We start from the raw sequence: 13,874 nt of genomic DNA on the forward strand, positions 1-13,874 counted from the left end.
TCTTGTTGTTTGTTGACTGATGACAACATAGAAGATGATTGAATTTGCATTTATCTAAATTCTACGCAGCACACAGTTGCTGATTAGGAAATCTTTTGTTTTATTTTAGTAAGAGAGTTTTTTGTCATTTGTTATCCACACAGCCTATAGACATGGCATCTTTTAAGTTTTTATGTTGTTTAACCTTGTGCTTGTGATCAAATTTATTTATTTATTTTTTAACTGAAATTTACCTCAGCTATATAGGCCTACATGTTTGGACGTGTAGTAGTTAATGTCATGATACTGTTTTTATTATAAAATTATGTTTAAAAAATAGTTGCAGCCGTGGGAAAAATGTTTTAAGAAAATTAACAAACTTTTCTATTAACGTTACTCGTTTAGTCTGCATTTACATTGCTTATTGCACATCTGGTTTGATAAATTATATTTTATCCTGTTCATTGCTACGGTTATCACTGCAGTTTCGAAACTGAATCCCACTTGCATATGAGTGAACAGGATGCAAAATCTGAATGAATTATATGTAGTCTAGAAAGAGAGAACGCCTGAGAGTTGGCAGCCAGCCAGGTAGCAGAAATTGACTCGAATGCTGTACACAACTGGGTACTACATTAACTAAATTAATTAATGCATAGTAAATATAAAGACCAGTAGATGGCTGCAGTGAGCCACATAGTCTGCCTGCTCACTACAGACGTGGTTCTAATTATTATAATTATAATATAATTGTTATATTAAAATAATCTAACAATAAAAAATGCTTTTAAAAAACTGAACGATTAAGTTTAGATACTTAGATGTTAAACTTATGACTTGAACACAGTTTGAAACCCCTAGCTGTTCCCAACAATATTGACAAAACATGTTTCCTAAACAAAGTGTGTTCATTTTAAAACTGTACTAATTTTTCCACTGCCCAGTAGATGGGGCAATAAACAAGTCCAGTGTAATTAAAGCGCCTGTCCAAAACGGGATGCTCCGCCCCTGTCATTTAAATGTCCAATAGTGTTCTGAGTTTTTAATTCCGCCTCTCAGAGCAATCATTTTGATTGGATATGGAATGCAGAGTGGGCGGAGTGCAAGATACGATCTTATATGTGCGTAGAGCTCTCAACTGCAGTTTACACTTGACAAATACAGAGTAATAACCTATTAACACGTTGGGTTGAGCAACGGTGTGAACGCTGGCGTCTCACGGCTAGTAACGGGGTAAGAGATGACTCCCTTTCCACTAACTTACCTAATGATTTCTGGAACTCTTTTTGAGAAATAAAAACTCCAGTCTTTCTGACTGCAACCGCATGCAGCCCAGAGAGCGGTTACTCGGTCATCCTTATTAAAAATAGCTACTGACAGCTTGTAAACTAAGATTAAATAGATTGTTAACTACTTGCATAAGATTTGTCAGTTGATATATTTCTCAACTTTAATAGCAAGTTAATTCATTTGTTTGTTTGTTTTTGTCAAATTTCCTGATTTTTTTTGCCTCTTGCAATGTCAAAAATATCAAGTCTGTGCATGAGCTTTCCTAATTTCTCAGTCTCTCAAGAGCATCTGTTCGGGGCCATATTGATGCTGTTTCTGTCTGTCTGTGTAAACAGGAGTCATCTGTTGCACGACCACCTTGAGGTGATCAGTATTTGATTGAAAGGAGCCACTGCACTGTGATTAAAGCACCAAGCTGCATATTATTATCTGACCATTTGAAAACATGGTGCAAAACAAAATCACAGAGGTCACAGGATTCCATCACTCCTTCAAGGTTGGTAACGACTTGTGATTTACCAGAAAGTGTTTTATGTGAAATGGCAGACTTTAATTTGTGACACTTTTTCTCCTCTTCCCAGGGGGAAAACCCTTTCAGGACTGATGAATTCATAGATTCGGAACCCCATGTTGACTCATCCTTCAAGTTAGACCACTCGCCAAGGCCTGGTACAGCTATTTTGCCTACATTTTCATTAATATTGCTTGTCATTATCAGTCTTTGAGGTTGACGTAAACCCTGGTGAGATACTTATTGAGGAGATATTGCTTATCTCTAATGCTTTGTTAGGCAAAGTTCATAGCAGATTAGAGTTATGGACTTGGCACACATTGTTCATCTTAACTGTTTTTTTTTTTTTTGTGTTTTTTTAAAGACATGCCATCCAGCCAGCCCATCGATATCCCTGATGCCAAGAAGAGAAATAAAAAGAAAAAACGATGCAGAGCCACTGACAGTTTCTCCGGACGTTTTGAAGGCAAGTCCTTTTTGTTTATCTTTTGTAAATGCTCAAGCCTGGAGTAGAGGTTCACTGTCTGTAGAGGGTAAATATTCAGTTTTTCCTTTGCAGATGTTTACAAACTACAAAATGAGGTTCTTGGAGAAGGGGCTTATGCTGTTGTTCAGACCTGCATTAATCTGGTCACCAATATAGAATATGCAGTAAAGGCAAGTATCTTTTATTTAAAGCAGCATATTGCGAAACAAACTGTTGTCAGTGCTCATACAACCATCAAATAATCAGTGTCTTATCTATGTTCAGGTTAAACTCCAGTTGCCATAGCAAAATACCCTCTTAGGCCATACTCTCCTTATGATTGCTCTGATTTTGCTGTCACAGAGTCCCAGACCGTAATTGGAGCTTGCTGTGATTTGAGCTGATCTTGTGATGTCACTCATGACACCGTCATGTTTTATATGAATAAGTTTTATATTATTGCTGCATTTTGTAAAATGGGTGATACTTGGATAATGTGCTTCAACCAGAAAATAAAAAGCTTAGGTAGCAAATTTAAAAAAAAATTTAAATTATTTGCCTCATTTTAATTTTATTACAAAAAATACAAAAAAGGTGCTGAAACATTTGAAGCAAAGTAAAACATATAATTTATTATAATATTCTGATGTATAGAGAAAATTGAATATATTATAAAATTTACTTAAATGTAATACAACAATATTATGTATTTTAATAGTATTATAATATTTTATTCATTGATTTCTTGAGTTGCCCTTTAAAGGGGTCATATGATGCTGCTGAAAAGAACATTATTTTGTGTATTTGGTGTAATGAAATGTGTTTATGCGGTTTAAGGTTCAAAAAACACATTATTTTCCACATACTGTACATTATTGTTTCTCCTCTATGCCCCGCCTTTATGAAACGCGTCGATTTTTACAAAGCTCATCGATCTGAAAAGTGAGGTGTGCTCTGATTGGCCAGCTATCCAGTGCGTTGTGATTGGCCGAATACCTCAAGCGTGTGACGGAAATGTTACGCCCCTTACCATATTGTGATGCCCTGTCCGACCGGAGCGTAACATAAAACCATGTCTGCATTTGTGATCGGAGAAATGACAAACAACAAGTGCTACTCTACACTGCCCAAAAAACTCGCGTTTGAATCGTCAGTGGCAAATTCTTTAAATATAAAAAACGTACTTAAAATCTGTGAGTCAGAACAGCCGGCATTGTAGTCTACTCTACCAGGATCAGGAAACAGTCCTCCATAAAATGCGCTGGACACATCTGAATATTTGGGTTAAACCGTTCTGGAACAGTGTTAAGTGTAAATACAACTTAACCACTGATTTCTAGACGTGTTCTCTTTTGGAAGGCCAAACAAAGTAGTTTCGCTTTCACAATGAGAAAGCGTCTCACACCGTGGCCTTGAGTGAGCCGTGGCCTAGAGTATGCGGAGGCCGGCTTGAGTGAGCAGAGGCGGGCGGGCTTGAGAACGGCACGGCCGGCAGGTTCAACGAAGGAGCGTCCGGAGGGCTTGCGGCAACCACATGTGACGACGTCCTCTTTTGGAAGACCAAACAAAGTAGTTTCACTTTCACAACGAAACACAGTGCCTTCACGACATGGCGGAGGTGGCAACAACAACAGTAGTACAGAGAGAATAAAAGTTACGCCTTTCTTTGCGTGAACATTTGGGCGGCGTTATGCAAATCTTACCACATCGTGACGTAGATATGTGGGGGCGTGTTAGAACGAGCCGTTTTAGGTAGGTGTGGCTGACTTTTAACTTTTATAAAGAATATCTCTTTGGATTTGAGACTTTAGTCTTTGCAACTTTACAGATCTTCTTTATGCACCAAGAGCTTGTAACACTCCAAAGAGTAAGGAAAAATTGAAATCACATCATATGACCCCTTTAAAGGAATAGTTCACCCAAAATTAAAATTATCATTTACCCACCCTCATGTCGTTCCAAACCTGTATAAGTTTCTTTCTTATGCTGAACACAAAAGAAGATATTTTGAAGAACCAAACAGTTGCTGGTCCCCATTGACTTCCATGGTAGGCAAAGAAATACTATGGAAGTCAATGGGGGACCATCAACTATTTGATTACCAGCATTCTTCAAAATATCTTCTTTTATGTTGAGAACAAAGAAATTCATAGAGGTTTAGAACAACAATTTCATTTTTCATTTGTGAACTATCCCTTTAATGGAATGAATAGGGGCTATTTCTGCTACAACAAAAATGTGACTTATTATAAATAAGATTGCACAATCTGAACAGACTAAGGGGAACAGATTTAAAGAGTGGATTCTTCTGCAAAACTCTAAATCTAAATTTGAGTAGCAGGAGGACATTGTTAGTAGTATGTTCTCTTAAATGACGTTAGAGCATCAGTGGTTTATTATTGAACACTCCAAGTGTTTGACACTAGGAATATGAATTGAAGGAAGCAAACTTTGCCTCTTAGTTATGTGTCCTGCCTTCAATGTAGAGTGTTACATAAGAATAAAAGGGGGTTTATGCTGGGACAGATGGCTCTGTATCAGTGTTTCAGTCCTCTTCAGGAAATACAGGACTCTAGCTTTTATTCATGGTCATTTGAGCTGTGTCCGTTTTATTTGTTATGTGGTGTTATGTGTACTTCTCTCTGGAACAATGGCTTTCCAGCTACTGTGCTGCTGCTGCAGCTGTGGAACAAAAATATAAATGACCACAGTGCCTGCTCAGCAGAGAAACTTCCTCTTTTCAGTTGTTGATATTGTTTAGCAGGACATGTAGTCTTTGAAAAAGCAGTGTGGTGTCTCTCGCTACATCGATTTGACCTAGTAGATGGAATGGTTTTATATATATATATATATATATATATATATATAAGCAATGTGTGTTAATTGAAGAGTGCGGGATGTTCATGTGGCATTTCATGGCACATGTTCTGTATGTGACTTGCCAAAGGGAATGCAAAATTGAAAACAGCAGGTTCTCCACATTGCAGAAATAAATCACCTTTTAAAATATTCAAATGGAAAAGTTATTTTAACTTATAATACTTTATAAATACAGTATAAACAGTAATACTGTAATGCAGGCTCAGTGAGCAGAAGAGATTCCTTTCAAAAACAGGCAAACGCAAAACAGCAGTGTAAAATTTAATAGACAAGTTCTGCTATTTAAATTCTATTTAAGTTAACTGCTATACACCACTTATTACGACATTACCAGCTGTCGATGGCCTTTCGATGGCTGTGCGCCCAGTAAATGAAACCAGAAAATTGGTGGCATTGTTGGTTCTATTGTAGAATTTAATTGCCATTTAGTCAACCCTTCTTTTGGGATGAGTGCACTGCAACTTTCTGTACTGCACACATGGTCTGGATGCCCTGTATGTTGTGAAACCTGATCGTCTGTCTAGTCCGCCAGCTTGTAAAGCCCGATGACCATGTGGTGACCTGCTGACTCAGTGGTCTGAGATGTTCTTTTGTAGGCAGGCAGTGGTGTGTCATCTGTGTGCTTGCTAATCTCCCACACGCGCCGAGTGAGGGTGACCCACAAAGGGACACGCAGATCTGTCGACTCGAGCTCGATTCTGAGATGACGTGAACATGTCTGAGGGTTTTGCCACTTAAAAACAAATGTGTACTATAAGGTCTGTGTCCAGGTAGCAGAAGAGCCCGTCAAAACGTACTCCAGAGTTCTGTAATTCAAGGTCGGAACACAATGTGTCCTTCCTAGGGTTTGTATTAGGTCACTAATATGATGTTTCAATGTTCTACAGATAATTGAGAAGAGGCCAGGCCACAGTCGGAGCCGTGTTTTCAGGGAGGTGGAAATGCTCTACCAGTGCCAGGGCCACAGGTACGGGACGCTCTGTGTGACACTATTGATCTGTTCGAAACCTCTAAGGGAAAATTGCATGTAAAGGTCACAGAAATACCAAAGTGCATTGTGACAAACTCTGGGGGGGGAAAAATAAATCCAACATTGTGGCCAAGGGGAGAGAAATTTTATTTAATACTCCAAACTAAACTAAAGTACCAATTTAAAAATGGATCTGATGTAATTATTGATTATTCATGTATTATGCGGTTAGCTTAGCTAAATGAAAACTGTATTGAAATCTATTGTGGTTGAGTTTTATGACTGTCAGGATGCTGCTTTAGACTGCTGCCTACATAGACTGCAAGACGAGGTTTTGGAACAAAGCTTGAGAAGCTCATTAAGACTAATTGAAAAAGATTCCTTTACGCTTCATTACCGTGTGTATACTTGATGGCTAATGTTAATGTATTTTCTCACCACAGAAACATTTTGGAACTGGTTGAATACTTTGAGGAAGAGGACAAATTTTATTTAGTCTTTGAGAAACTGAGAGGCGGTAAGTTATGTTTTTTTTTTGTGTGCGTGTGAAAATGATTACTACTGATATTTGGTTTTAATTTTTTTTTAAATAGAAAAGGTATTTACTTTACCTACTAAGTTATAGGTATTGATCACCCAAAAATGAAAATGGTCATTTTCTCACCCTCATGTCATTACAAACCTGTATGAGTTTCTTTCTTATGTTGGGAAAAAAATATATATATATTTGAATCTATAGTCCTAAATCTTCATGCATTCATTTGTATTCCCAGGTTCTATCTTGACTCACATACACAGAAGACAACACTTCAATGAGCAGGAAGCCAGCATAGTGGTGCAGGACATCGCCAGTGCTCTGGACTTCCTACACAACAAAGGTTGGGACCTTTAGTGTTGATACAACATGATGTTATCATGCGTTCTATATATTATCAATATAGATAATTGTTCGTTATGTCTTGTTATAGGGATGGCACATCGAGACCTAAAGCCAGAGAACATCCTCTGTGAACATAGTGACAGGGTGAGTCTCTCTCTGTACATGAGGAGACATGAGACATCCGAGGAGAACACATGCACTGCATTTCTGACCAGATTTTTTGACATCTGTTGGGTACAGTAACATTTTATGTGCTTTTTGTGCTCTTGAACGAAAACATGAATTGACCCGGGTTATCTGTTTAGGAATACTCAGTGGCCACTCTTAACTCCTTTCACAGTGGAATTTATGGATTTAATTTTTCTTTCTTTTTTCTGTAGATCTCTCCCGTGAAGATCTGCGATTTTGATTTGGGAAGTGGGATCAAACTGAATAGTGACAGCTCTCCCATCTCCACCCCTGAGCTCTTGACTCCGGTGAGTTTAACACGTATATTAAAGGGATGGTTAACCCAAAAATTGTTCCAAACTCGTAAGACCTTCGTTCATCTTCGGAACACAAATGAAGATATTTTTGATGGAATCTGAGAGTTCCCTGACCCTCCACAGACAGCAAGGATATTACCACGATCAACGTACAGAAACGTAGCAAGGACATCGGTAAAATAGTCCATGTGACATCAGGGGTTCAACCGTAATTTTCATTTTTGGGTGAACTAACACTTTAAATGGACTGATATGGACTTTTTGATTGCCGATATTTTAGACTGCAGGATAGCCAATGACCTATATGATATCACATTATTAAATTAGAATAAATAGTAAATTAATAGGGGTGGAACGGTTCGTGGAAAAAAATCGAACCGTACGGTTCTCCACACACGGTTCGGCACGCACTAGGACCGCAGTTCAACTTAAATCTTACAACGCATCTGTAATATGGTTTGCTATAAATAACACGTAAAACAAACAGGGTTCGGCTAATATACGTTTCTGTTGAAGGATGCGCATTCTGGCTTCCCAATACATTACAACAACAGCGATTGGGGGGGGAAACGTGGACAAACCATTCACTCTTGTTCAATGCCGTATGCTGGAATATGAGCATTTATTCCGTCATCACCCGGGCACGTTGATATCTGTGTTTAAGCTAAACTCGTTTAAGCTTTGCCAGTTTAAACATTTAAGAGCCAGAGGACGCGAGCTCGCGCGCGCGCGCAGTGAGAAGATTTGTGCGTGCGCTCATCCGAAGTGTGCAAACCCACGCCTCAGAACACGTGCAAATATTAAGCTTTCTCTGAAGTTTTGTTTAAATGGACAAATTCTCACAAAAATTGTCAAAATGCCCATCTTGGTAAGTATCCTATAGCAGACATAGCCGGCTGAACGTACTGTATCAGTGCATTCTCTTAAAGTGACAGCACTTTCTTAATATTAATCAAACAGCAACAACAAAGAAATCACTCGCTGCTCTTGATTTGAATAGCTTTTGTAACTTTAATAAAGCTTAATCTTTAATTTATACAGTCAAATATGCAATGCTGTTTTACATTTCATTACTTTATTCAATTTCTGTACCTGAAAACTGTTAGACCTACCAAAAAAAAAAAAAAAAAACTGAAAATCACCGTTTATTTTATTTGTATCTTTTTACTCTATTGTATTTGTTTGTGCTGTTGCTTGTAGTTAGATTATTCTTATTTTCTTTTATTTGACCGTATAGTTTTTGCCTAAACCTAGCACGTACTGAAACCGTGACTTTAAAACTGTGATACAAACCGAACTGTAAGTTGAACCGTTCCACCCCTAGTAAACAACACGTGCTGCAATTAAATTTTTTTTATTTAAACGTAATATTTATGAAATTATAGTATTTTTCATTCATACAAATTTTAAAAACATGAATAGCATACCTGTAGGACAGGTGATTTGTAGGAGAAGGGAAAAAGTCAGGGGGAGTTATGACTTCGTCCAGAAAGGATGAATTTTTTTGCATTGATTAAAAGGTTTTTGAAGACTTATTCACAATTATGTTTCCATATGGACGTATTGTCACCTACATTTAATTTGGTGTTACATAAATCAAGCCACTAAATCTAGCCAGTGTTTTAAATGCCATTTTTATTGCCACTTCACTGCATTGGACTTCTAGATATCAAAATAAGAAGAGCAGAGATAAAGGTTATTGATTTAAAGCCAAAGCCAATAAACCTCCAAGTGATCACCTCCAGTAACCAAGTTTTGTGAGCATTGAACATTTGTTTTGATGTGACGCGTTACCTTGGGTCACAGAATTGTCAAGATTACAGCTCAAGGAGCACAGTAGACGAACAGCGGTTTTATTAGCTCTCTGAGTCTGAACGGAACAGGCAAAGGTCTTTTAATGTGAATGTCTTCATGTACAGAGAGCATAAACAAAATTCCTCATGGAAATCCTTTCACCCATACCTCAATCTTCTCACCACACCCTGGGGTTTTCAGTTGCTTTTGAAGTGTTCAGACTGGTTACTAGAGGCTTGTGTTTTTGTATGGTCTGTTCTTTCTGATGTCTACGAGTTTTTCCTTTTTCATGAAGAGTTTCCTCTGCACCCGGAAGGAGGTGGGTCAGAAATTAGATGGTGAACTCTCTCCATTTACCTTTTTGATTTGAGCATAACTGCGCCAGGATGTTCAAGAACAAATCCATGGCACAGTTCTACGTGGCATTTTACCTTTTCGTTTTCAACTCATTTGAAGCATTGACTTTTTTTCTCTCTGTAGCATGATGGGTTTAGTTCACCCAAAAACAAAAACTGTCATGTCATTCCAAAGTTGACATTTGTTCATCTTCAAAACATGCAAAAGTATTTTTTTTTGTTTTAAATGAAAACGGAGATTGTTTCTCCATTAAGTTATTACCACTAATCATAAAGTTTATGAAGACATCTTTAAAGTAATCTAAATGAACTGAGAAATTTAATCCAAGCCTTCGGAAGACTTACACTCACTTTGTGAATGAATTTAGCCATTTACTCCTATTTAAAAAAATTGATCAACACATCAAATATGGTAAATGGAAGCTCCAAAGTGCTTGATAAATCTTGTGGGTTTTGAACATCGAATTACAGATTATACAGTTTTCACTTTGGGTGAACTATCACTTTAAATACCGTTGCGTTTTTCACCCACAACTGTGGTTTTACTTGCTAGAATAGTGACCAGGGAAACTCCCTGGTTTTGCCAGAGCTAAAGTCCTGTCTTGCCATGATAACATTCCCTTCATAAACATCCGAGAACATACGGTTATTGAGACTGATGCAATGCCAGTGCTAACTTTCAGTGGCTGAGGTCACTGACATAAACAAGATGACTTATTTATCATCTCTGTGTACATTCAGGCTTGCCCTCTTTTGCTCTGTACACCATTACACTCTTGTACCCAGCAAACTATATGCAAATCCTTACTCTGTAACGTACATGTTGTCTGGAAACACCGTTTTTTTTTTTTTTTTTTTTTTTTTTTTAATGATGAGAGGAAGTGGGTGGGGTTGCTCCCAAGCAACTGCAAATCCTAAGATTCCTCGTGCACAGAGGAGCATTATGTAAGAGCCCAGTCATGCTGAAAGCAAAACCAGCCAAGCAATAAACTGACAATTGGGGATCATTGCTGGACTGCCTGTGATTTGTTGAATCGCAATATACTTCCATTCCTGATGTGGGACAAGTACTATAGTTATGTTCCAATTGTGCTCCCACAATTAGGTGATCTTTTATGAACTTTGATTGGCTAGCCAAGAGCTCTTACTTAAGATTACAAGGGCCACTTACGGTAAAACCACAGTGTCACATTTTATCATGGCACTATTTTTGTCGGCTATCGCGTTTCCTTGAAAGTGATGCCCCTGACATGTTTAAGGAGCTCGGATGGTTTGAGGGAATGTGGCATGTGCTTGCGAGGTTATGGAGGCTTAGGCATGGATTTGTCAGGGTCCGAGAGATGGCCATCCTGGCTTATTTTTTGGAGTGTCCTCTGAGGACTTGTAGTCTCCTCCCCCTCGGCCTGCAAAGAAACACCGGCATAACGTCTTCAGCTTCCTCCGTTTGCATCAGTGACTCATACAGTAGTTGTGTAACAATCTTTTACCAGACAGCTGCACTTCCATAAAAATAAATGAATTTGCTCATGTCCCGCTAAACTGCTAACCTCCTCGGTGTGGGGAATGTCACATTCATTGCATTAAGTATTAGTGCACCATTCAGAATGTCCATTCCTATGTGTGTGTTATGTAACATTCGAGCAGGGTTGGGACTTGTTTATCCCTAGCCGGTGTAGAGCGGCTTAAATCCTTTTTCTTTTTTTACTCCCAAGCTGCAACCTTTTGGCCTAGTTTCCACATGACGCAGACAGCAGCAGCAGCCTGTGGGCCCTGCTGGAACAGTTGTCCACTGACACGTCCAGGTCTGAATCCGATCAGGCCACCCCAGCTTAACTCAGAACAATGAACTTGATAATGCCCTGCAGGTGAAAACAAACAGAAGAGGCCAAGCCGAGGGAGTGCTGGTAGCTGTGATTAAATGTTGTAGCTCTAGATGGCTCACCTTGTAATTTATCGTACTTTTGAACTTGTTGTCCAACCAAGTGACATGTTGATGGGACCGTAATAGTAAACATGAAGTGAAACCAAGATTGTTCCTCTGCTCTACCAACGGAGTTCATGTGGCCTTTAAAACCCATGTGGAAAATTTGTGGACTTTTCCTTGTGTGTATGAGGACTTTTACAGTACGTACTAAAAGGTTTGTTTTTTTCCTACAGTGTGGCTCAGCTGAATACATGGCTCCTGAGGTGGTGGAGGCCTTTAATGAGGAAGCTAGCATGTACGACAAGCGCTGTGACCTGTGGAGCCTTGGTGTCATCCTCTACATCATGCTGAGTGGATACCCGCCCTTTGTGGGTCGCTGTGGAACAGACTGTGGTTGGGACTGGGGAGAGCCCTGCCAAGCCTGCCAGGTACACCACATACTTGGGCAAGATTCATGGTTTTCTGGGAAAGCGTTCAGTATCGAAAGCAGTGAAAGTTCAAAACTTTACATGGAATCATAGCAGGTCTAGCCACCTGGTTTCGTAGTCGGAGTTTGACAATAAGGACTGTCCGACTAAATCGTCACTAGCCAAATTGGGTTGTGTTGTCAAGTTTATTTACATACATTTGCCAATTTAAAAAGGGGAAAAAACCTTAGGGTTGAGTCTGAATAGTGATATTGCTTCTGTGAATTGATGTTTAATACCATTCATCACAATGCGTCCACAGAGCATGCTGTTTGAGAGTATTCAGGAAGGCAAGTACGAGTTTCCAGAGAAGGACTGGGCACACATCTCTCCTGCAGCCAAAGACCTCATCATCAAGCTGTTGGTGCGGGATGCCAAAGACCGCCTCAGTGCTGCCCAGGTTCTGCAGCACCCTTGGGTCAAGGGGGTATGTCCATTCCCTTCCATCTCTAGGATTCCTGAGACTCTATTTAACACCAATTAATTATATGGTTCTTGTGCTGTAAATCATGTTTTGTAAATCAGAAACTATCATTTCTGTTGTTCTTCACCAGTGTGCACCCAACACTGTGTCTGCATCCATATTACATCAGAGGTGAGTATATTGCATACTAAATGTCCTGATGTACTCGCAGCAAAGTTCTTTTTCATTCTTCGCTTGGAGGGTCAAAATAAGTTTGAAATACCTGAGCACACCTACCGATTAGGGTTATTTCACCCAAAAATGAAAATTCTGTCATTTAAATGCTCACCCTCATGTAGGCCTGGGCGATAAAACGGTATCGATATTTTTCGACGGTATACCTTCTTCGATAACGATGTTAAAAATGTTCTATATAGTGCACGTTATAGGCACGTGCTATGAGTGACGCAGACAGCACACACAAACACATGCTGAATTGAGTGCTGTGCCTGCCTGTGATGAGGAGATTGTGCATAAAAAACATTTATATTAGTCGAATTTAAAATAAACATTTGTATTTGAATGTTAGGAGTGGGTCAGGGAGCGTCACAGTGGCGCGCGAGATGCGGTGATAATTATGCAAGTGACGTTGGTGCATTTTAATGTTTTGTTAGTCTTGCCCACGAGATGCGCCGCTGCTGTGTTATGCATTCAAAATATTAGAGAAATATAGAAGCTCAAAGCGGAGAAGATCTTGATTATGTGAAAACCATATTCAGCGCATTTTTTTTAGACTGACAGATATGACCGCTGCACTCGCATCTCACACAAGAGATGTATAGAAAGCCATGCAAAGTTAAAACAGTTTAAACTTTTAGAAAACATTAGAAATTAGATATGTTTAATTTTTATTGTGTTTGACTGTTAAAACAAAAAAAAAGTTGTTTGTCTCCATAAATTGGGTTAATTTAAAAATACAGTGGTTAAATTAAAAAAAAAACAATTCTATTGCTCTGTTTTAAAAAAAGGTTAAAAAAAATGTCAATTATCGATACCGAACGATATGAAACATTATATCGTTGATTTTTTTTTTTTTTTTTTGTTTTCAGCACAAATTGTGCTATAATAATATGTGAGCAAGATGGATGTACATGTTTGCATTTTTTTGAAAAAAAAAATGCGTGGTTAGTAAGTTTTAGAAAAAATATATATAGCTGAAATAAGGCCATAAAATCCATACTGAAAAGTTCCGAATAAGACTTTTGAGTAATCAGTCTTACAGGCTAGAATATTTAGACGTAATGCACTTTTTTTTTTTTTTATAGACCGTTTTTTCCATGCGTTGAAATTTCCATGTGCTGCATTACTTTGCTCATTGCGCCCTCCTGTGGCATCGGGAGACGAGACAAAAGTTTCCTTAAAACCTATTTAATCTGCATATAAAACATTAGAAATTAGATATGTTTAAT

At 38.5% G+C, this 13,874-nt stretch overlaps 2 protein-coding genes across 4 annotated transcripts in view; one reads left to right on the plus strand and one right to left on the minus strand.

Moving 5' to 3' along the window:
• LOC107693731 (zinc finger protein 414-like) overlaps positions 1 to 13,874 on the minus strand; it is a 30,549-nt gene that overhangs the window by 5,471 nt on the left and 11,204 nt on the right. The window lies entirely within an intron of this gene.
• The window catches only part of LOC107693729 (MAP kinase-interacting serine/threonine-protein kinase 2-like), a 15,436-nt gene continuing 2,673 nt past the window's right edge, over positions 1,112 to 13,874 (plus strand). The window contains exons 1-13 of one of the 3 annotated variants that reach the window (XM_016493231.1): positions 1,112 to 1,212; positions 1,605 to 1,769; positions 1,851 to 1,938; positions 2,145 to 2,246; positions 2,340 to 2,437; positions 6,014 to 6,093; positions 6,540 to 6,613; positions 6,870 to 6,974; positions 7,065 to 7,210; positions 7,357 to 7,452; positions 11,769 to 11,963; positions 12,265 to 12,429; positions 12,557 to 12,597. In XM_016493231.1, the coding sequence (XP_016348717.1) occupies positions 2,147 to 2,246; positions 2,340 to 2,437; positions 6,014 to 6,093; positions 6,540 to 6,613; positions 6,870 to 6,974; positions 7,065 to 7,210; positions 7,357 to 7,452; positions 11,769 to 11,963; positions 12,265 to 12,429; positions 12,557 to 12,597 (1,100 nt within the window). In that variant the 5' untranslated portion in view covers positions 1,112 to 1,212; positions 1,605 to 1,769; positions 1,851 to 1,938; positions 2,145 to 2,146. The remainder of the gene's footprint in view (positions 1,213 to 1,604; positions 1,770 to 1,850; positions 1,939 to 2,144; positions 2,247 to 2,339; positions 2,438 to 6,013; positions 6,094 to 6,539; positions 6,614 to 6,869; positions 6,975 to 7,064; positions 7,211 to 7,356; positions 7,453 to 11,768; positions 11,964 to 12,264; positions 12,430 to 12,556; positions 12,598 to 13,874) is intronic. The other 2 variants (XM_016493229.1, XM_016493230.1) reach the window with 2 other exon arrangements.

The sequence above is a fragment of the Sinocyclocheilus anshuiensis genome, unplaced genomic scaffold (assembly GCF_001515605.1).
Source record: "Sinocyclocheilus anshuiensis isolate Anshui unplaced genomic scaffold, SAMN03320099.WGS_v1.1 scaffold1472, whole genome shotgun sequence".
In the NCBI taxonomy this organism is placed as follows: Eukaryota; Metazoa; Chordata; class Actinopteri; order Cypriniformes; family Cyprinidae; genus Sinocyclocheilus; species Sinocyclocheilus anshuiensis.